This window comes from Amia ocellicauda, chromosome 22 (genome assembly GCF_036373705.1).
Source record: "Amia ocellicauda isolate fAmiCal2 chromosome 22, fAmiCal2.hap1, whole genome shotgun sequence".
In the NCBI taxonomy this organism is placed as follows: Eukaryota; Metazoa; Chordata; class Actinopteri; order Amiiformes; family Amiidae; genus Amia; species Amia ocellicauda.
Window position 1 is genome coordinate 18,153,791 of NC_089871.1, and position 21,529 is coordinate 18,175,319.

Consider the following 21,529-nt stretch of genomic DNA (forward strand, 5'->3'; position numbering starts at 1 on the left):
AAAATTAAAACTATTTATTTGCAAATATAAGGCATACTGCTTAAAACTATTAAAGATGACACTTTATATATTTCTTAGATGCGCTGCAATGCAATGTGTATAGCATTTAATTCAATCACTACCATCGCGCTTCTTTAAGCAACGTAAAGCATTAGTATTACATTTAATTGTGACATTAAAATACTACAATGCTATAAAGCAATTCAGCAGGGATAAGAAATAAGCTTGTATTGTTTAACAATGTGCACTGCATTTCATTATGGCACGACAATTTCGTAACATCCTGTAATGCAATACACCGATAATTTTTCGATTTCAGCATATGTATTGTTTTGTATTTTGGCACTAGAAAGCTTCGGTACTTCTGTACACTCTGTTGAAGAGTATTGGAGACACTTCTCAACATATTCGAGTTATTATTTCAACCCATAATACTTTCACCTAAACTGACAAGAGCGCTTTATCACCGAAGTGCTGTGTCCAGTAGCGGCTTCATGAATATTCATAAGCACGTAAAGCATGAGGCCTGGTTTTGGTTGCGATAGACGGCTGTCAGTCAAAACATGAGAGAGAGAGCGTGTGGGTTGTTATTGTTAATATTATTATTATTATTATTATTATTATTATTATTATTATTATTATGCAATGCTAGAGACAGCACTTCGGTCATAAAGCGCTCGTCAGGCCAGGTGAAAACATTGCTGGTTGAAATCATAACTCGTATGCGTTAAGAAGGGGGTGTCTGTAATACAATCCAGGTGCATCGTGTTAATTAAGCTTTGATTATGAAATGAAGCAGGTTTTCCATTTTAAAGACAGAAAAGCGCCACCGGAAGTCGTTATGACTCCAATAATGCATTGCGGCTCAAAGACGGAAGGAAAGGGGGGGTTGACTATCTTATTTAAATAGAAGATCTTTGATTGTAGCATACAGCGGGTCTAGTGAGGCGCAGTACCCCTTGAGACTTCTTATATTGGCGAACGTGGACAGGTATACCACACGATCTGCAGTTTTTAAGTCATTTTGCCTCGATCACGTGATCACTCGTTAGGCTTGTTATTGTCATGTGACCAGGAAGAGCACGCAGCATCTGATGTGGCTCTTGCTGTATGTCTTTGGAGACGGCGTGCACAGCAAGAATAAGCAACTTCAACGTTAGCAGGTAATACAATCTGTTATTAGTATTGCTCTTATTATATGAAGGAAGTGAAAATAATGTGCTGAAAGTAAGTTTGTGAAAGCAGTGTTTTACATACCCGTTTTCATTAAAGTCATTACATTACTGAGCTTTCAGTGGAAGTCGTATCTTGATAATGTTTCGCGTAAATCTAAAATAAAAAATGTAATCAGCATTTAAAAATATTCAGTAGTTGAAAATGCAGTCATTACCGGTATTATTTCCCCACAATAAAGTTATCGTGAGTTCGTACACAATGAGCATCTGTTTTGATCCTGTTTTGAAAATCCGCATTGGGGTCACTTTTCATGCAAAAGCAAAATGTAATGCACTGCTGTTAAGTAAGATAAAAAAACCGATGCCTTTAGTTGAGAATAAAATACTACCCCAGACCGTGTCTATAGTTGTTCAATTTAACTATTATAATTATATATGGCGTTTTAACTCCATATATATTACAGAATAGTTAAATGGATCCAACATGTCCTGTACACTTTAACTTTATTCGCAAATAAAGGATTTGATTTACGTCCTTAGTGTTGTTTTTGACTGCTGGCTTGAGGAATGAGCTCCAAGAGTAAAAAGCGAGTGGTGCTGCCCAGCCGTCCTGATCCGCCGTCTGTGGAACAAATCCTGGAAGACCTCGGCAAAGCAACCCCGAATGACCCCGTCTTCAGCGTTCTTCAGGACGCCCCTCAAGGTATCTCCTTATTACCTCTGCCCAGGGGCGGACTGGACAAAAAAACGGCCCTGGACTTTTACCCAAGGGGGCGACGGCTGGTGAAGCTTGGGTCCCAACAAAGTGCAATTAATAAATGTATTGCGCTGTTTGCCAAGTGATCGTTCAATTTCATTTGTAAACGAACTTCTTTTTAATGCTTGTCAATCACCCTGGTGCGTTAGTAGGACACTTTACTGTTTATGTCATGTGCTGATGTAGTGGTTAAAATTAAACACAGCTACGAACCTGAGGTTGTGGGTTTTATCCCACATAGTGGGGAAGATATTTATTATGTAGGTGTCAACGAACACCAAAATCACTGCTGCTGCCCTCTAGAGGAGACTAAGACCGGGACTAATTTAGTCCTGCTCCACCTACGGATTAACTATGGATGGTACCATAGGGGTACAAAATGTGCCAATCACAATGTATTGACTACTTTTGTAACTGAACTACTCATAACTCGATTCATAACCACTAATCGTTTTGTTTTACATATCAAATAGTTACGTATTTGTTTTTGACTGACAAAATGTAATTTACTAATAATAATGCTCTGGTGTACACTGGTGAAATTGACACCACAGCTAACAAAAAACATAATTAAAATAAGAACCAGTGTACAAAGTGTCGGTTGAAAGGTTATAGGTTTAACTGAGAATATATTGAAAGCTCTACAGGAATTATTGCCCAGCAGGAATTGTAATGCAATATTATGTTAATAAAATGGAGTTATAATGTGCTGTATGAACAGGGGTAGATCTTAACTTTTTTTTTCCCACTAGCCAGCAGGACTAGTGGCTCTCAAGTTGCACTAGCCCGCACAAAGTTTCACTAGCCTGCCAATTCGGATCCAGTGATTTTTTTTTAATTATTGTCAGAAAAAGAAAATTGTTGAAAATATTGACAGATTGTTATTTAAAACTGTGACAAATTTTGTTCCCCTGAAAGGAATAAAACATGATTGTAAATATGTAGATAATTATTAATCTGCAGCTTCTTTGTGCTCAAATTTTGTATGATTTTCTGTTGTAGTGAAATTCCACCCTTGCTTGCCTTAAAGTACATTGAGTGACAGTGTGACCTGGCTGTAGTTTAAATACTCCCTGCAAAGTAGAAAATATGGTGGCAGTGCATTGCATGACTTTGTGATAGAACTAAGCACTGGAACTTTCCTTTTTAATGGATATAGTTGCACAAAATAACCTGCTGGAAGTATTTCTGTTGGGTGCCTGTGACAAATTTATCCTGCTTACTGCTTTGTAAATGGAATGCCTCAAGATTAAAAAAATGCTTGAACTTAACCACCTGATACATGAGTTAGGTTTTCTTATTTAATTTGCACTCACTGTCACTCAATGTTTTGTCAATTTGCTGCATCATTCAGGCTTCTAATTGGGCTGTATTTGAACAATACCACTTAAAAAAAAAAAAAAAAAAAAATCTTATTCTCCCCATTTTTTTTCTTCAGTCAGCTCAGCTCTCATTGGCTGCTGATTTACATCACCCTCCACGATTGGTGCTGATTGAGTTCAAAATATTAAACGTTTAATAAAATCGTAGGGGCTCCAACAAGCTTACAATTGGATCGCAGGGCAAGCGATTGCATCTCAGCCTGTCTCGCACTACACGACTATCGGTTGCGGAGACGCGCCCTGACCAGGCTACTTGTCGTGACGATCAGTGCCAATTTGTTGTGGGCCAAACCAGGCTCAAATCTATCTTAAAACCTGTAGTGTGACCCCAGCATAAGATTTTCATTAAGTATTTATTAAAATACTTCAACTACCAATGGTTGTTTTGGGGCAGGTTATTTTAAAATACTATAATGCAGGGAAAATAATATTTTCATATACAAATACCAATTAGTATGTGTAATTGACCCCGGTCTGCGCAAAATACCGATCCCTACAATGTGATGATCATACTGTGGGATGGATATAGCCTGTGTGTTGCTCACCTCCAGCTCTCACACAGAGTTGCCCTCGCCTCCCCAGTCATGTCTTCACACACATCCTCTTTTCTCTCCGCTTTTTGCGTTTGTCTGCACAAAACCAACATAAACGGCAACATCGGCTTGTGGTCGCGTTCTTTCCGCAGTTTTGCACACATCTGCTCTGCTCCACCAATGAGATCAGTGGATTTCTGCAGATCTGTGCTACACAGACGTGACCTGTAAATGTCCACGTCCGTGTTTGTTTACCTTTTCTCTGGATGGATCACATGTGTTTCTGCGAGACGTGGGAAGTTTAGAGGCTGTGTCGGAGATCCCCACGACAAAGGATTTCAGATCAGTCGTGAAGTGTGTGACCCCCTGTACTTAAGCTATCGTGTAGTGTGCACTCCTTCATGACACAAAAGACATACATTCAGTGCAAAATAGTCATTAATTGTGAGCTGCCCACTGTTCACAAAATTGGGTCAGATTGTAGAAATCGTGTAGTGTGACCCCAAAAGGCACCACTGCTCCAGTGTTTTCCAGAAACTGTGACTTGAATGCTTTAGCCCCTGTTTACAAAATTGTGCATCCTTTTGAAAGATCGTGCAGCAGACAGTGTGGTCGAGAGCCGGTACCAGCAGAGCCAGAGGTACCTGGAGCTGAATGAGAGGCTGCAGCAGGCGAAAGGAGAGCTGGCTACCAAGAGGGATGAACTGTGCCTGGCAGGAGAGAGGTTGGAACAGAGTGTGGCTGAGGTAAAGGGGAGAGCACTGTGAGACATGCCTCGCCTAACCCTGGATACCTGGGTACTGGAATCTGAGAACCACACTACCATGTAGTTTAAGCAAAGTCCACCCTCCACATCTACCTTATTTTTAAAATCATAGTTGTATTTTAGGATAAAATTAACGACGCCACAATCCAGATACTTGCCAACAGTTTTGTGATGCCAAATTGCGAACATCTTTCAGAATACGCAGTTTGTTTAATGTGCAATTATTACTTTTTACAGCTGTCTGTGCTGCCAGTGATATAATTTGTCATGCATTGTTCTTTGTGACTTATTTCTTCATCGTTATGAATCTTTTAAAATTGAAGCTGACAAAGTAGTGTTTGACAAAGTAGTGTGGAAAAGGTGCCCAACAATGAAGGTACTAACCTGTCATAATTAACATTTGTATGTATTCATTACAAAGTCTTGTTTAATATTTGTATTTATTAATTAAAACTGTCTTGTTCAGCACATTTAAGATCTTTTTCATCATTCACCTGTATGTGAATATTATTATATTGACAGCAAAACTTATGGGAAGGCAAAGAGCTTTTTCATTTGGTTTTAACTGACGAAATAAACATGGTGTGAAGGATCTTATGTTTGAGTGTACATAAATATAGATGTAAAATTAAAGTCTGACTGCATTTCCTAAGTGGGATGTATTGGGAAACATCTCTACAACATAAATTGACAGGTCAAGGATAAACTTGCATGGTGAAGACTTGGATTTTCTGGAGTACATGTAAAGGTAAATTGTAAATACAGATCACCTCATGCGAAATCCACAAAATGTCCTGCAAATAGCTATTCATGTTAGTCTCCAGCCAGGAAGTCTTCCAGGTAGTACATTGGGGGTCCAGTTACCTTTTTGTCAGGAAATGAAATGCAGAGGACTTCTGCATCCCCATTGTTTGTTTATAATGTGGCTTGTGATATATGTACAGTAACACCCCATTTTGTGTGGCTTCTTTTCTGCATCCTCAATTATTTAGTGGAGTATCGCCACAGTTTCATTTTGCATTCTCTGTGGGGAAAAAATTAAAAGAGAAATAAGTATGTAATCTCCCTCCTCCCTCTGTAAAGGAATCCCACAAGAATGGGGAGGGGCTAATCATTTAAGGACAAAGATTAATGTACTTGAAAGATTTGATAAAGGTAAATGTCACTTTAGTAATGGTGCTCCAAAGACTTGCCAAGTTCTTTGTATATACAGGGATTTACATTTGTTTAATTTACTTTGTATTTGTAAAGTATATGTATTCAGTATTTTATATATAATTTTGTGTGCATTTAATATTTTCCTGGTAGTAAATCTGGTTTGTACACCCTTGAAAAAGCAAAGGTTCCCTCTGGACCCCAATGAGTGCCTAGGCGGCCCCCAGACCCCAACCTCGGTGTTCCATTTCTAAATTGCAGATATTTTTCTGTTCTGCCATCTCTTTCATAACAAAATAGCAAAATAAAATTATAAAAAAATAAAGACCTTTTAACAGTTGAAACTAAAATAAAGTAACCATTTCCACAACAATACCTGTTTTTATTATCTTCTGGAAAGGTGTAGTGCTATGTAATACTAAATATACATTTTAAGCATAAATCTAATATTTTTTATAAATCTACATTTATATAGAAGGTATGCAACAAGATTTGTTGTATTCTTTTACAGTTACCTTTGTGTTTGGGTTTACATTTTTTAAGATTTTAATATATTTTTTTTGTTTCTTACCTTGTTGTAGACGCATGGAGTTAGAACCTGCATCTCGTAAAACAAGAAATGCATCAAACTGCTAGCAATGATCTAGGAGTATTATGCCATTGTTGAAAAAATGTGAACAATGAGAGCAAATTATTTGATGTAATATACATAATTTAAATGTAAATTGATGTAATCTTTTCTTGATAAGTTAGTACTTGCTTAACAAGAACATAAACAGAGTAAGACAATGTGGAGGAAAAAATAAATCCTTTTCTGCCTCAGTCCTTTTTGTCCTGTGATCCTGGAATTCTGTAACTGTTACTATTAATGGCGTGCATTCTTTAAAACAAGGAAAGTAATGTTAAGACAATGTACAATGCACTAGTTACCGTGTACAGTTCTGTGTTTTGCTGTTTTTCCCGTGCACACATAATAAATTCTGAATAGAGCTGTTGACTCAATCTTTCTTCCAGCACAGACAACCAAATTAACCTTTCTTGTACCTTTTTTTTTTTTCTACTGTGATGTATTGCCACCCTTGTATACACCTAGAGATTGAAACAATTACATTTCCAGTATGAAAATCTTTTTTTTTAATTTTGTCAAGTTTACCCTTTCAATCCTGAACTTCTGGTGTGAAAAACACTATACTTCAATAAAGTAGTGTAACACCATCTAATATGTCTAAAATAGTGTATGGATAGAAGCAATGGCAAACTGGCACCACTTCTGTAGAAAACTATATGCATCACCAATATGATGAAAAAACTTTGTTTTACTGAAAAGGCTACATAAATCAACAGACCTGGAAAAAGGTAACATATAATAATTACAGAATTTAGATAATTCTAGTTAGTATTTAGTTAGTTCTGTATTGAGGACCTAAATATTAGATTTTATATCAATTTGAAATATATTTTTATTTGTTAATTTGTGTTTTTATTATACAAACAGAACCTTGGGTACCAAGGTGCTTTTACAGTGGGTACCAGGCCCAGATTTTCCATCAGTGCAGTGTTTTTATTAAAGAATAAAATCCAGTCTTGGCTAGTGCTTCTGTGACCTTTGTGCATTTCATAGGAGCTGGCAGTTCAGATGTATGTTGTAGTGGTTTAGAACACATTTAAAATAGCTAAAGGTGTGGACCTACATTTTATTATCTTTCTGTAATTTCCATGAGCTGGATCAAAGGAATACCCAATGGAAAAAGATGATGCATTTCCTGTATTCTTGAATTTGCTTTTGGACCCCACTCCCTATGCCCCCAAAGGCATATTTATGTACACTCAAAGGCACAGAAATTCATTTATATTCTGTCTAAAAACAATAATTAGTTTTGAGTCATTTTGTTTAATTTAAAGAGCCTTAAGCATCTTCCTTTAATACAGACTACTACGGAAGCTATTTGAGGATTGCAGCGTAATAGTGGTGCTAGTGTGGAACATAAGTACTGAAAATGCTCAACGATTGTGTCACAGTGGCAAATAAAGTACTCCAAGGCTGATTGGATGAAAACATTTATTTTGTGGATTCCTGCTCTTCAGACACAATACATTAACCATTTGTCTTTCAGCACAAATCTGGTAGCCTTCCTGTGATTTATGAACCAAAGCCTAATGTATACAGGCCAAACTCAAAAATAGTTTCAGAATGAGAGAATGAGTGTATCTTTTTTAGTTTTTGTTTGACTGGATGTATTAGTGCTAAGATTCTGTTCACATTGTGACAATGCTGTACCTTTGCAGGCTCCCACCATCAGTTACATTCAAGTCAGATTTCTCTTCTTAATACTGAAATGGTGATAAGTGTTAAATTTGTATATTGGAAAATAAAACCATTGATCTCTAAATAGCTTCTCTTGCCTTCCATATCAGTACCTCTCTAGCATAGGAGTAAAGGTTGTGTTACAGAAAAGCACTTTCACATGGGTAGGGAGTATATTGTGTGTGCCATACTAAATTGCTGTAACTTCAAAAGAAAAGCAAAGAGAAACCTTATTTGGAACAGCTCTTGTGTGTTGATCAGGGAGGTCATCTTTCAAATGCTAAGTTTGACCTAGAATGTATATACACTAGAAGCAGCTGCTTAGTCTAACATGTTTTACATCAAGCAACTAACATTGATAATGCTATACTGTGGATTTTGCCTTACATAGCAGTTAATGAATTAAAAAGGGTTATTGAAGGAAATCATTAATTGATGGGAAATGTGGTCAGTAGTGAAGTATATGGTTAATATTATTTACCTAAGATACTAAATGTATATAGAAACACAAGTGAGTATGAGTAAATGTTTGGAATAATGTCAAGCATTTTCCATTATGCTTAGTTTTCTTTGTTACTAGGTAACTAACCTTGATATTTTGTCTCGACTCCCCTACAGTTTTTTGCAGCTAATGTTGAAATGTATGCCAGGCAATTGTTAAAAGTTAATGTTCCTAACACAGAGGAAAGCAGGAGGGAATAATTCCTTAGCTTTGTCACTTAAATGAGCTTTCTCATAAAGGTGCCTGAGGTGTAACCACAAACACATAAGAATGGAAAATAAGAATGTATGCAATACTAGTCAGAAAAGAACATTCAAGAAATGTTGATGCATGAAATCAGAAGTATCCTGGGAAAAAAAACAAAAAAACGTATTTTTAACATGAAATGACAATGCATTGTAAAATTTTCATATGATTTCAGCATGAACTTGTAAATATATATTTTCTATGGCATAGTTGTTTGCTGTAATAGTCACCTTTACGTTAAAACACGCGTTGCAAAATTATACAATGCTACGTATTAATTCAATAGTTATGAAATCTCTTAGACAAGAAGCATCTGAACTGAAACGGTTTAATGATCAAGTAATTCCTTGATCTCAAAATTGTCCTTAGATTTAGGACTGTGTGTGTCTGTACAGCCACTGTTTGAATGCAATCTTCAGACTTTCCACAAAACCGCATTCTGGACACAATTCTGCATGTGAACATCTTAATACAGTATGCTTGTTTATATAAAAGCAGTAGTGAATACATTTACTATTATCCTGCACACAATATTACCTGTATCACTCCTGTATATCTTGCAGTAGCCTCTTGCATCTAGCCACAAAATTATATATATTTTCCTGTTCTTGATAATAGCTGAGCATTACCTGATTCTAGAGGCAAACACTAATGAAACAGAGCATACGATAAGCAGAATTCATTACAGCTACCCAGCAGGATTAATTACAGTCATTAAAGACTGGTTCGATAAGAATTGCTGGAAAGAAAAAGGATATCTTCATTTTCAAAATAATTGTCAATACAATGATGTAACAGAGATTTACATTTTGTTCCCTTGAAAAGTGCAGCTGAACGAAAGACAGCCAACATCTACAAAATGTAATTGGTGCGTACAGGTTGGTGTATATTCAGCATGCAGTCTAGGTCATCAGGTTAGGCTTTTTGCACAATGGGAAGCTAGCAGGGACTTATCCATTACAAGGAAGGAATTAATACTGTTCAAGAAAGATAGGGTTCCATATAATTCCAGCAGTGCAGATTGTTTCAGTGTATATTCCTGTAGCTGATTTTTAAAGTGAAGGCTGAAAGTGTCAATAGTCTCAGTCTTAAGTCTCTTGTGAAAGGCTAACCTTTAACATGTTTTAAGAAATGCTATTCTTGATGATTTTTTCGATCCATTAATTCCATGTCTCTGTTATACAGGTTAACAGTCTGAACTGAAGTATAGTTGCTTCATTTTATTTTTCTTCCTTCTGTAGTAGACGAGTCCTTGAATATACAAGTTTAGATAGGAAAGCACCCAATCGCAGTGCTGACTAATGAGATTTGCATATTTATTTTCTGGGAATATTTATTCACTCAGGGAATGGCTGACTGCTGAATCTCTGTATCCTATTTTTTTTTTTATCTTACACAATACATCTAATACTTCTAACAAGCAAAGTTTTATGTACAAATATAAAAAGTACAAAAAATGTGCACCTCAAACAGTATTCGGATACCAATTTCTCTTTTCAGACCATCTCTAAAAGTACCCAATTTGTTTTACCTTCAGTTAGGTCCTCAATGTAAGTAAGTCCAGAACCAGCTTATAACAGCAGAAAGTCAGCAGTCCAGTCAGGGAAGCCTTCCACATCTACCTTTTGCACCACACTATCTCTACCATATGCATTAGGTTTTTGATTTGAAGTTACCTCTGTGCACCCTAAAAGACAAACGATTCCTGATGCAGTGAGACATATTGGAAATGTAAAATTCCAGAGGTAAAAGGGTTGATATATCAGAAAACCACCTGAGTGTAAAATTTCAGGAGCACAGTTGGTACCTAGATATCTTAATTCAAAGATGAAATGTTTGTTGCTTAAGCTTCAAGTTTTTCACCTGGCTTTTCATTGAGTGTTGGGGTACGGATTTGCGCACTCTGTGAGCCACAAGCCATGGGACTGGGGATGTAGTTAAAGGGCGTGACCCTTACAGCCTTGCTGGGAGAGCTATGACGGAAGTGACCAATTCCCCCATTGTGCCCTTCAACAGAGTGGGCAGAAGCTGGGCCACTGTGGCTCTTAAAGGATCCTGATATTTCTGCTAAATCGCCCTCTTGGATGGACGCACTGCTGCTGGAAGCTGTGCTGATCTTTCTTATGAGAACTGCCTTGGCTACTTCCTCACTGAAGTCTGGAGCCTTCTCAATGGTGGGAGAAGTGCTGGAGTTAGTCTTTTTTATGGTGAAGTCCTCTGTCTGCACAGTGGCATCACTTGTTTTCCTTGATGGCAGCATGATGGTTGGGAGCTTCCCAGGCAGTGGAGGCATCGGCTTTTGCCCCTCTGGAGACTGCACCAGTGGTAACGCAGTGGATGGGAGGGTGCTCTTTAGGATGTGAGGTACGTCTTCATCCCGAATCCTCCTCCAAGTAATTTGTCCATTTGCTCGAGATCCTTGTTTTTGTTGTCTTTGTTGCTGGGTCTTACTGCCGTCTTCGCTCTTTGCTTTCCCACTGGAATCAGAGGAGGAGGATAGTACAGAGGAAGGGCTGGTGGCCCTCTTCAACACATTGATATGAGGAGAGGAGGAGTGGCGCTTGAAGGTCGCTCTCTCCCGTTGCCAAGCTCCAGCAATGTTCTTCTCAGGGAGTCGGCCGGGGCTCTCGGAGCTGGTTCTCCTGGCTGGACGGGTCCCCGAAAAGCTTCTGTCACTAGAACTGGCTCTAGAGAGAGTTGCATTCTGGCTGACAGTTCCTTGCCCCTGGACTTTTGTCTGCATTTGTCTCTGTCCTTGTCCAGCACCCTTTAGCTCCTGGCAGCGTGACGAACAGAGAAACACAGCTGGGGCTCCTGAACGTGTTTTACGTGGAGATGGACACTGGGAGGTAGGTACAGACCTGGAAGAGGGAACCTCATTTCTCTGTCTTAGCATGCTGGGAGATTCTTTGATGAATGTCAGCTGCCTCAGGATACCATTTCGGTCTGACTCACTACTACTTGACTGCGCAGAAGTCATGCGGACCAGCTCCAGACGATTGGCAGGACGGGTTCTGTTCCCTGATAGTTGTGTGTTTTGTCTGCTAATGCTTGGCGATGATTGGTTGGTGACCAAAGGGGATATAGTCCTGGAAGGCATAGACTGTCTCGAAGGAGTCTGCATGAAGGGGATTCGGACAGGTGACTTCTGTGTTTTTTTGTGTGCTGGAGATTTCACATTGGTGGACTTTTGAGCAGAAGCTGGGTTTGATTTCTTGTCCATTAGGCTGTTCACTGGCTTTGTTTCTTTCTTTGGAATCTGTTTACTGTTTGGAAAGGGAGAGGTTAGTTTCTTTTGTGGCTGTCGGGATGGTGTGGAGGTTTGGGATGATCCTGAAGACGTACTTTTGGTCATCCTGGCTGGTGGTGTGGAACTTCTTTTAGGTAAGGAAAGCTCAGTAGAATCACTAGGCTGTCCTAATCTGTGCAGGCTCCTTGACCTCTGTTGGGCCAGGTTTGGGTTCTTTACTGGAGTTTCAGTCTTGGGTGACATCTTTTTCGGAGTAGGCTTCTGTGAGCTATTGACCTCCTTTTTGGGATTTGGCATATAGATCACTGTTCTCCCCCTGAACACCACAGGTAAACTTGGCACAGGCTTGCGCTGGGCAAAATCTAGCTGGGCTTTGGAATTTCTGCCATCTGCCATTTTATTACCCTTACCTTGCTCTTTGATGTGTTTGCTCCTGTCACCCTTCTCTGGGTTGATGTGAAAGCTGGATCCAACAGACACACCAGACATGAAAGAAAGGACAGACTCTGACTCGGAAGAAAGCTCTCTGGATTTTGATGCAGCCTGCAGTCGTGTGACAATAGCATTGGCATCCTCCTGAATGGCTCTCCACTCCACACTGTTCAGGTCTGAGTCTTTATCTGATGCCACATCATCACTCTCCTGGTCTCTTGCAGAGTTCCAGCCTTCTATGGCTTTCTGTATGTTATTCTTCAGTTTCTGTTTCCTCTCAGCCTTCCTCTTCCTTGCCGAATGCCTCCTCCTCTGCTTAGGCATAGCTGAGGTTATGCACTTTTGCAGCAAGTCATCTTCTGAGTCGAGGCTGACTGAGCTGGGTGAGCTGTCTTCATCATTCTGATTGCGGCTATTCTTTGCATCACGGGTCTGAATTGAAGCCATGTGATGCCTGTTTTTTACCCAGATCTGCTGGGCTTTCCCTTGTTCTTCGTCCAAATCAGCATCACTCAATGAGCTGAGAGAGGAACTCAGGGAATAGCAAGGTGGTGTCTCATCCATGATCAGATTGTGCTTTATCTTATTAGACACACCCTTGTGCCTTGACTGGAGATTAAGGCCCCTCTCTGCATTGGCTGCAGCATGTGCCAAAAGATTCCTGTTAGCCTCCTTAATTTGCTTTCTCCCAGTGTTTGTAATCCTTTCTTCCTCTCTCTTTGTGTCCACCTGGTCATCATAAAAACAATAAATGGCTTCCTCAGTGGGTGTTGTGTGACGCATAGATTGAAATGCCAAGTTACCATGCACATATTCTCCATAAATAGTTTTCTGGCTCTGGTTAATCTCTCCACTCTGCTTCCTGATGGGTAGGTCTAGCTTTGGCATGTTCCTTTGCTGGCTCTGCTCCCGTCTTTGGATCAGATGACTGGGTGAATGTTCTCTACTTCTGAGCTGAGCAATGGAGGCTGTTACATCTTTATTGTTCAGCTGCACTCCTTGTGTGGGCATTACTCTCTTGATAACTCGGTTTACTTGGTTAGTTACTGTGTCAGCCTGACCAAGCAGTTTGGCAGGCTTATGGAATTGGGAGAAGGAACGGAGATCATCAATTCTCTTTGCTTGCGAAGCCATAAGGTCCTGTTTGTCCATTCTTCGGGGCCGCCAGTCCTTCATGCCTTTCTCCTCCTTTACTGGGTATTGAAGTGTTTCATCACTCAGGGATGTAGTGCTTGAGAAATTCACAGGAGTGCCTTCAGGTGAATCAGTAAATGAGGAATCGTCATGGTAATAGTCTTTATCAGGCCTTCCAGACTTACTCCCTGCACACATCTGATTGGTTTGAGCAGGAAGTAACATATAGACAGGCAGCTGCATAGACTTTCGAGCTTGTGAGTTTAGGACTTGGGTAGAGAGGCTAGACATCAAAGAAGTCTTAACCTTCCTGAATTTAGAAGGCATGGCTGAGTTAATGCATTCTTTAAGGATTTCTATGTCATCATCAGAGTTGCCCTCCCCATATCCATCTCCCTGATTCTCAAGCCCAAATAGATGGTGCTCTTCCCCCATCTCTTCTCTCTCTGCTGTGCTAAAAGTAGGGTTGTCTTTTTCATGGAGCAGGGGCATCAGCTTGAGCTCCACATCTTTCTGGATGTAATGCTCATGAAGAGGCAGGGCGCTGAGACTAGAGGCGCATGAGAAGTTCTCGGTGGGCTTTTCCACAGTAAAGTAGATCATGGTATCCAAGTCTGGCGGCAAGTTGAACCTTTCCTTGAAGTCGGCAATCTCCATAAACTTGCGGAGGTTACTCTCCCACTGTCCTCCTCCAGTCTGGGTCTCCTGACCACTCGGGTCTACACAACAAGGAGTCTTGCTGCGACTCGGGGGCATGGTCTGGCCTGGGCTGTCTGGTAGATCACTTGGGCTAATGGTGCCACTGATCATCTCACTGCACGGGTCACTCTGTATAGAGCTGGCTATGGAGGGTGACTCAAAGCTACCAAGAGAGCTCACAGAGCTGCAGCGGCTCATCACAAGTGGGGTCTCATGGATGTAGTTTTCAGAAGAACTGGATGGGGTCATGTCTTCATGTCTGCCAGGAGACACCCCCCTCAGGAAGACTTTTTCTCGTTTGGCAGGGCAGGGGATCTCAATGGGTTGGGAAGTAGGGCTGGTGGTGCTGACAAACTCTGGGGCCACCGGTTGACCTTCACTGAAGTCTTCCAAGTTCTCTTCATGCCCTTTATCCAGATCACATTCTTCTACTTCAATTATCTCCAGTGATGAGTCACTCTCTAATTCATTTTCACTCTGACTCTGCCCATCCAGAGCTCCATCCCCAGAGGACAGTGAGGATAGAGAGCTGCAGCGAGAGAAACATATTGGTGTGTTCTCAACCGAGTACTTCTGTAAGGTCTCTAGCTGCCCAAGAGTAGGGCTCCGGGCAGAGCTCATTGGAGACATCTTGGTTATGCTCCCAGTTGTTGGTACAGCGGGGATCCAGGCTTGTCTCCTCACCCCTTGAGTTGCCTGAGAGGAAATGGGATTCCTGGGAACACCAAACTTAGCCACACTCTGAATTAAGGGAACATGCTGATAGGAGGGGGAGAGTTTTATAGTGGGCACACTGGCTTCAGAGTGTTTGACAGTTGCTGGTGTTGGTGGTGGTTCTTGGACTTTCTCAATTTCAGCTATGTTCCTCCGGCTTTTCATGCCCACTTCACCACTATTCTCAGAGCCCCTCTCCTTCACATCTTTCTGGATTGTCTCTGTTGGAACACATTGGTCATCCTTATCCATATAGCCTTGCTGGGCCACCTTTAAATCCAACCTGTTGGGACGCCTTTGCACAGTGGCCGATCTGGCAGAGGGCCTGACTTGGTCTTTGCTGCCACAGTAGCCATCGCTGGTGCTTCCACTGTTTAGGCTGTCCGTAGATAAACTGGTATAAGCCGTCTTGAGCCGCAGGAGAGCATGGGCCCTGCTGAGGCGTTCTCGACGGGCAAAGCTGCTGGTGTCTGAAAGACGGCAGGGGGAGCAGGACTTAGCCCTGGCTTCGTGGAGCTCATCTGATCCATAGTGCCAGTCAACAAAGTGATCTTCAGAACTAAGGCTAAAACTGTCTTCTGATGATGTGTGCATGGTGATGTCCTCCACAAGCTTATCAATCTTGGCCACTGTGTTGGTGATCTTTTTGGCCAGTTTCTCCGCTGCCACAGATACTTCATCATCCACAGGCGGGAGCTTCTTGCCATCTTCAACTTGCGGGTCCACGTCTCTTTCAGGCTCACTGCCCTTCTTGCGGGACTGGCCTTGGAGGAAGTTGGAGGAGTTGAGGAACATGGAGAGCATAGAGAAGCTCCCCGTGTCCAGGCTTGTGGAGACATGGGGCGCTTCGTCATCGTCGAAGCAGCCCGAGTCGGAGGCGTAGTCTTTAGCCAGGCTCTCAATGTGGCGCAGTGGCTTGTTGATGTTGGGATGCTTGGGACTCTGCTGCTTCTCAATGGAGTCGAAGGTCTCCGCTAAGTGTTTGGCATCCAGCTCAGCCTCCAGGGCCTTCTGTTTCCTCATGTATAGGGAAGGCATACAGGACCCAGGAGAGATGACTGCAGCATCTTTGTACTTGAGGGGCCTATTGGTGAGGAGGTTCCTGAGGGCTGCAGCGCTGCCCATGGCGATCATTTTGTGCTTGGAGTGGATGAGGTTGCGCAGCATGCTAACTGCCCCCAAGTCCCACAGCAGCTCCTGGTCCTTAGGGCTACGAGCAGACAGGTTCCATAGAGTCCCACATGCATTGCTCACAATAGTGAGGCTGTGGGACCTTAGGTGCTGCAGGAGAGTCTGTAGACAATTGTGGTCTCTGAGGATTTGCCTGTATAAAATAAACAAGAGGGGAAATTCTTCACAAAGCACAAGGATGTCAGTAAATCAGTTATTAAAGATGGTTATGGAGAATTTGAATCCTAGAGGTCTGGAGATTTTAGTTTTACAATAAGAAAAATCTTTAAATCATAATTTGCTAAGGACTGCTTAATGGTAAATTAATTCACATCATTAGTAACTAATTAGTTCTGTTGCCTTGAAAGACTGGTGTCTCAATAAGACATTTTATTAACTTTAGAAAGTTATTTTAAGTGGTTTCCTGTAGTAGTTATTTTCCACTGAAATGAAAGTGGGGCGTACCTATAATCATCTCGGGTGGCCACCAGGCTGGACACATTGCGCAGGATTCCCCCACCACTCTCTATGATGGCCAGAGAGTTGCTTTGACACTTATAGGTGAGTGTGCTCACCAGGAAGCCTAATGCCCCATCCACAGAGCAGATAGCCACCTTGTTTTCAGTGCTGTGTGCTGACAGGTTCCACAAGGCACTGAGCAAGCTTTTAAGAGTGGACTCCTGAAAGAAAGCAGCAAAATTCACTATTTAGTCCTCTTAGACTGAACAGATATCTTGTGTACATGTATTGGGTATTTTTATTTATTTATTTATTTATTGGCAGACATCCTTATCCAGGACGACTTACAGTTTACAAAGAAACATTGTACTATTGCAATTTTGTGATGCTTTAAAATCTATACAAAATACAATTTAAAGCATTACAAAAGTGCAGTAGTATAATCAAAATAAAATAAGCATACATCCTATTAAAATGTCCTAAGTATATTCTAAAGGTAGAGGGGGCGTAGGAGAAATCACAGTAAAACAATAGTGCCAACAATACATAAGTACACAGGAGATTTTGTTCTAGGTTGCTGTGAAGCTATATTGGAGAACCAGCATCATCTAGCCAGGAAGATGTACATGTAGATCAGAATGTAGGAGTCTGTGATAACAGTAGTTTTAGATAACATTATTATTCAGGAAACACACAAGTCTGAACCCATATGTCACCGCATAAAACCTTGTATAACACTTTAGACAGAAATGCACTGTTACTTTTTGACCCACTAGGGGAGGAAACAATACTAAACAGACACTATAGAGTGGAGTTGCTGTTAAGAATCTAACTGTCACAGTCTTACCCTCCCCCCCACATAAAGAAAGCTAGTTGAAGGGAAACAAGCAAAAGCTCTTTAGTCCTATAATCTCACCTTAGTGGCCTGTAGAGCACAGGTCATCAGCGCTGTCACACTTCCCACTTCTCGAAGGATCTTCTTGCTGTTGATGTCAGCTCGCCACGACAAGTTTCTCAGAATACTGGAGACTACCTGCAGGCAGAAGGAATTGACAGTATTATCTTGTGAGAAAGTATTTTTTACTGGATGATCATTAGGATAATTTATATAGCTATAAATGTGTTTTTTTTTTATTAGGTTGTTGAATACATTCAGTTGCAGATTTGTGTCTATTTTATATCAAAATCGAGTCTCAAAATATAAACATAATGTATTCTCAGACACAGTATTTGGTTGGTTTCTTAAAACAGATTTAGAATTGCAGTATTTTCTACTCAATGGTCGGACAGTGGTACATGTGAAACAATAGACACGCTAAAGTGGTTTGTGGTTTTATGCCTGGCACAGTCCTATAAAAGTTAAATACAGATAAGACATGGCCATTCTGGATTTTACAGCTTCTCAATTCTCAATGTCTCCAGAACACAACCAAAAATGCTTTGTGACATCATATTGGATGTCTTGTTTTCAGATTTTATAAGATCATTTTACACACATATTAAGTACTGAGCTCAATCCTGCACCTCTCAACTCATCAAGTCAAAGTGAAGATTCTTCCTTTACGTTTTCTTTATTCATACTGACTTTCCATTTCCCAATGTGGACAGTATCCTGTACTTAATGTCCCTGGTTCAATCCCAAATTATGGATATAAGGTTGGTTGTGCCGCATAGCAGGTTGCAAATTTCACCTGGCTTTTTGAACTAGGATCATGATTTCTAATACTGAGGCTATATGACCTATAACTGCCTAGGAATAACAAGTGAAGAAGCCTTTCTGTACAATACCTGATGCAGTTCCTCACTGTCAGATGCAAGCTGAGCAACAATAGCCTGCAGGCAGCTTTTCTTGGAGCACAAGGTGGCCTGTGTAATACAAAGAAATGCATCAAGTCTACTATTTTAACAGCAAATGCCTAGCCTTTACATTATTTGTCCAAGTCCTGTTTTTTAATGTAGCTGAACTCTGCATTTGCATTCATTTTGCTATAATGAAGCATTCTTCCTGCCCATTACAGACTATGGGCCTATTTGTTCATTGTAAATGCGTCACTGTTACAGTGGAAATAATTATGTATTCCATTATTTCTGGATATGATATGAGTTGCCTATTCATATTGTAATCATTTCTGAGTAAGATTTTGTCATGGGGGGAGGGTGGGTGAAGTGTCAATACACCTCTCCAGAACTGCACCTCTGAATAGAGCAGTATTCGGATGCAGTGTTAATTTTAGCAGTTATTTTAGATTTAGTCTTAATCTTTTGATTAAAATGCTTATCAGTTTTAGCCACATTGTAGTCATTCCATCTTTCATTTGTTTTAGTTAATATTAGCCGACGAAAACTCCTGGCATTTTAGTCTAGTTTTAGTCAATGTAATTTTAGTCACATTTTAGTACATTTTTTTTTATTATTTCATTATCACCATTATGCATTATGTCTGATATTTAAAGTGATATTAAAAGCATAAGCATATTGTTAAACTCTACTGTAGCCAATCATGAATTGCGCTTCATGCTGTAAGCGCATAACGTGGCTTACTATACTTACAAATTAACCAATTAGATCCTAACTTTACTAATTACAATATCCGCACTTACCAGTGCTATATATAAAAGAACAGGTGTTTAACTTCACACAATCTGTATCAACTTCACGCCAAATACAGTAAACCACACCAAGTGCATTCAACGTTTAGCGAAACGCACGCTTGTGTACAATTGGGTAACATTCTGTTGTGCAGATTTCCGTGGTTTTGCGCAGATCTGCAGAATCCAACCGATCCCATTGGTGGAACAGTGCAGATCTGCGCAGAACTGCGATAAGCTGCGCTACACGAACATCGCGACCGAGTCAAGGCATGCATGATGATTAGACAATGAAACAGCTCCCTTGCAAAATACTGTAATTTATGTCCATTGTCTTGTGTTGAATTTTCATTTCGTCACATTTTAGTCAACTAAAATTAGAAGACATTTATTTTTAGTTATCATTTTCCCCCCCACAGTATTTCGTCTCGTTATCGTCACTGAAAATAGGTCGTTGAGGAATATTTTTCGTCATAGTTTTTGTTGAAGAAATTAACACTGCTCAGATGTAATGCAGCAGGCTTTCAGCTGTAGCTATAATATTGTGGATGGGTTAATACTGTTTTAGTGACAAAGTAGTTGATATTACAAATTTAGTACACATTTTATCAAACCAACTATGGCTGTTTGGGGATGTTGCAATTTTTTCTCCCTCTCTGTACTTCATATTGGGATGTGGCAACAGGGAAAAGAAAAAAGAAAAGAGCCCCCAGCCAGACAACCACCTTAGCCCAGCACCAGGAGGGATTATACAGCCTCACTCCTTCATGTAATTCTGTCATGTTATGCTTTAATAGCAAATTGTCACTATCCAGTCCTGCAAGGGTGTCATAAATAACATGATGGGTAACACTCCATGGCCCAGCCAACGTGCAGTGGATTGTCCTAACATCACGCTGCACCAATGAGGAATAACACCACCCACCCACTGTGTGATGCGTCCAATCAAACTCTTCAGGGTAGTCACCTTAAAACCAGCAGTAATTTTTGAAAATGTTGCTCTGTTCACCTTTTGATGCTCCACTGCTGTGTAAAGAAATAGCTGGCCTTTTTCATGCTATATGAAGGAAACTTGGATTTTTTTTTGGACAAATCTTCAATGCCAGAGACCGTACACAGAGCCGGTTCTAGACATTTGGAGGCCCTAGGCAAAATTTATGTTGGAGGCCCCCCTCTTGATTGGTGGATTGGTGTAAACAATGCGGGTCAAGGCTCCCCGCCCGGGATTCAAGCCGCACACCTGCGGCGCTCCGCTCCGCGGCGGCTCTAGCACAGCAGAGTGTTAAGCCCTCTACGCTAATAGGCTAGGACTCCTACCACAGGAGGATTAACACTACTACTTTTACCGAGTTACGTCACTTTGTAACGATCTCATTATGACACAAATGAGCCCCGTTACAGTCGCATATAGGGATGTTACGGTTACGGAGGCCCCGCCTCCAAGCCTGAGGCACTAGGCAATTGCCTACTCTGCCTATAGGTAGCGCCGGCCCTGACCGTACACAACAGTAAACAGGAGAGCGCCAAACCATCCTGAGTGCTATCTTACCTGTTTAACTCATCTGATCTATGAGATCATACACAGCTAGTTTTACAGCTGTTAAACTGAATATTAAAACATATTGAATAGAATCAAACCAGTCTGTTCACTAAACCCTTGATCTTGTGGTAGAGGAATGATCAAGAACATAAATCTTTGCTTCATTGGAACACCCGAGTTTAACGTCCAGTTTCCTTCTTTTTCTTCATCCTAGGAACCATATCCTAGGAAAAATACTTCACAGAACTGGAATCTGGACGCATTCCCAAAACAGGACAACATATGCGACTGTGAATCAACACAATCACCCGAGTCTGGCTTACTCAGGAAATGTTGATAAGTATTTGAATATTAAACTCTCATTGTATGATTTGGAGAACTTTGTTAATGTTTCATTTATAATCTCTGACCTTTACTGTTTTGTACGGTAGTATAGAGTGTTGAATGTAATATTAAGTTGCGTTTGTGTGATAATCCAAGTATGTGTTTGTGTGTGAATTTCTACCCATATTTAGTTTAACCTGTACTGTACTTCCAATCAGTCAGGTATCGCTGTTGGTGTCTTTATATTTAGATAAATGTATTTATCATTCACATTACATATGACTGTCTGATTTGCTACATATTTATCTCTATTTCTTGTTATCTTAATAAAGTGTGTTATTTTATATTCATTTTAATGGCTGTGTACATGTTAATAAATTAGGCTCTACCAATTCAAA

General features: G+C 40.5%; 2 protein-coding genes across 7 annotated transcripts in view; one reads left to right on the forward strand and one right to left on the reverse strand.

Moving 5' to 3' along the window:
• The first annotated feature begins 878 nt into the window (after window positions 1-878).
• On the forward strand, window positions 879-21,487 carry c22h19orf25 (chromosome 22 C19orf25 homolog). Of its 6 annotated transcripts, XM_066696399.1 has the most exons (5): window positions 883-1,163; window positions 1,716-1,878; window positions 4,439-4,593; window positions 5,308-5,361; window positions 6,350-6,758. In XM_066696399.1, the coding sequence occupies exons 2-4, from the start codon at window positions 1,743-1,745 to the stop codon at window positions 5,329-5,331; spliced, it is 315 nt and encodes a 104-aa protein (XP_066552496.1). In that variant the 5' UTR covers window positions 883-1,163; window positions 1,716-1,742; the 3' UTR covers window positions 5,332-5,361; window positions 6,350-6,758. The 6 variants fall into 6 exon arrangements, with proteins under 6 accessions (XP_066552493.1, XP_066552492.1, XP_066552496.1 ...); XM_066696396.1 differs by lacking the exons at window positions 5,308-5,361; window positions 6,350-6,758 and adding an exon at window positions 21,022-21,487 and having other exon boundaries at window positions 879-1,163; window positions 1,696-1,878; XM_066696395.1 differs by lacking the exons at window positions 5,308-5,361; window positions 6,350-6,758 and adding an exon at window positions 21,022-21,487 and having other exon boundaries at window positions 881-1,163.
• Window positions 7,814-21,529, reverse strand: part of apc2 (APC regulator of WNT signaling pathway 2) — a 71,350-nt gene continuing 57,634 nt past the window's right edge. Inside the window, exons 12-15 of the mRNA XM_066696401.1 lie at window positions 18,468-18,545; window positions 17,596-17,712; window positions 16,686-16,900; window positions 7,814-16,374 (exon numbers count right to left, since the gene is read on the reverse strand). Coding sequence (XP_066552498.1) covers window positions 10,665-16,374; window positions 16,686-16,900; window positions 17,596-17,712; window positions 18,468-18,545 — 6,120 coding nt within the window. The 3' untranslated portion in view covers window positions 7,814-10,664. The remainder of the gene's footprint in view (window positions 16,375-16,685; window positions 16,901-17,595; window positions 17,713-18,467; window positions 18,546-21,529) is intronic.

Bases quoted from the DNA above. Each gene is read 5' to 3' on its own strand.
- c22h19orf25 (XM_066696396.1), top strand. From the start codon at position 1,743: ATGAGCTCCAAGAGTAAAAAGCGAGTGGTGCTGCCCAGCCGTCCTGAT. The intron at 1,879-4,438 runs GTATCTCCTTAT...TCCTTTTGAAAG, and splicing joins TCTTCAGGACGCCCCTCAAG to ATCGTGCAGCAGACAGTGTG. The intron at 4,594-21,021 runs GTAAAGGGGAGA...TCTTCATCCTAG, and splicing joins TGGAACAGAGTGTGGCTGAG to GAACCATATCCTAGGAAAAA.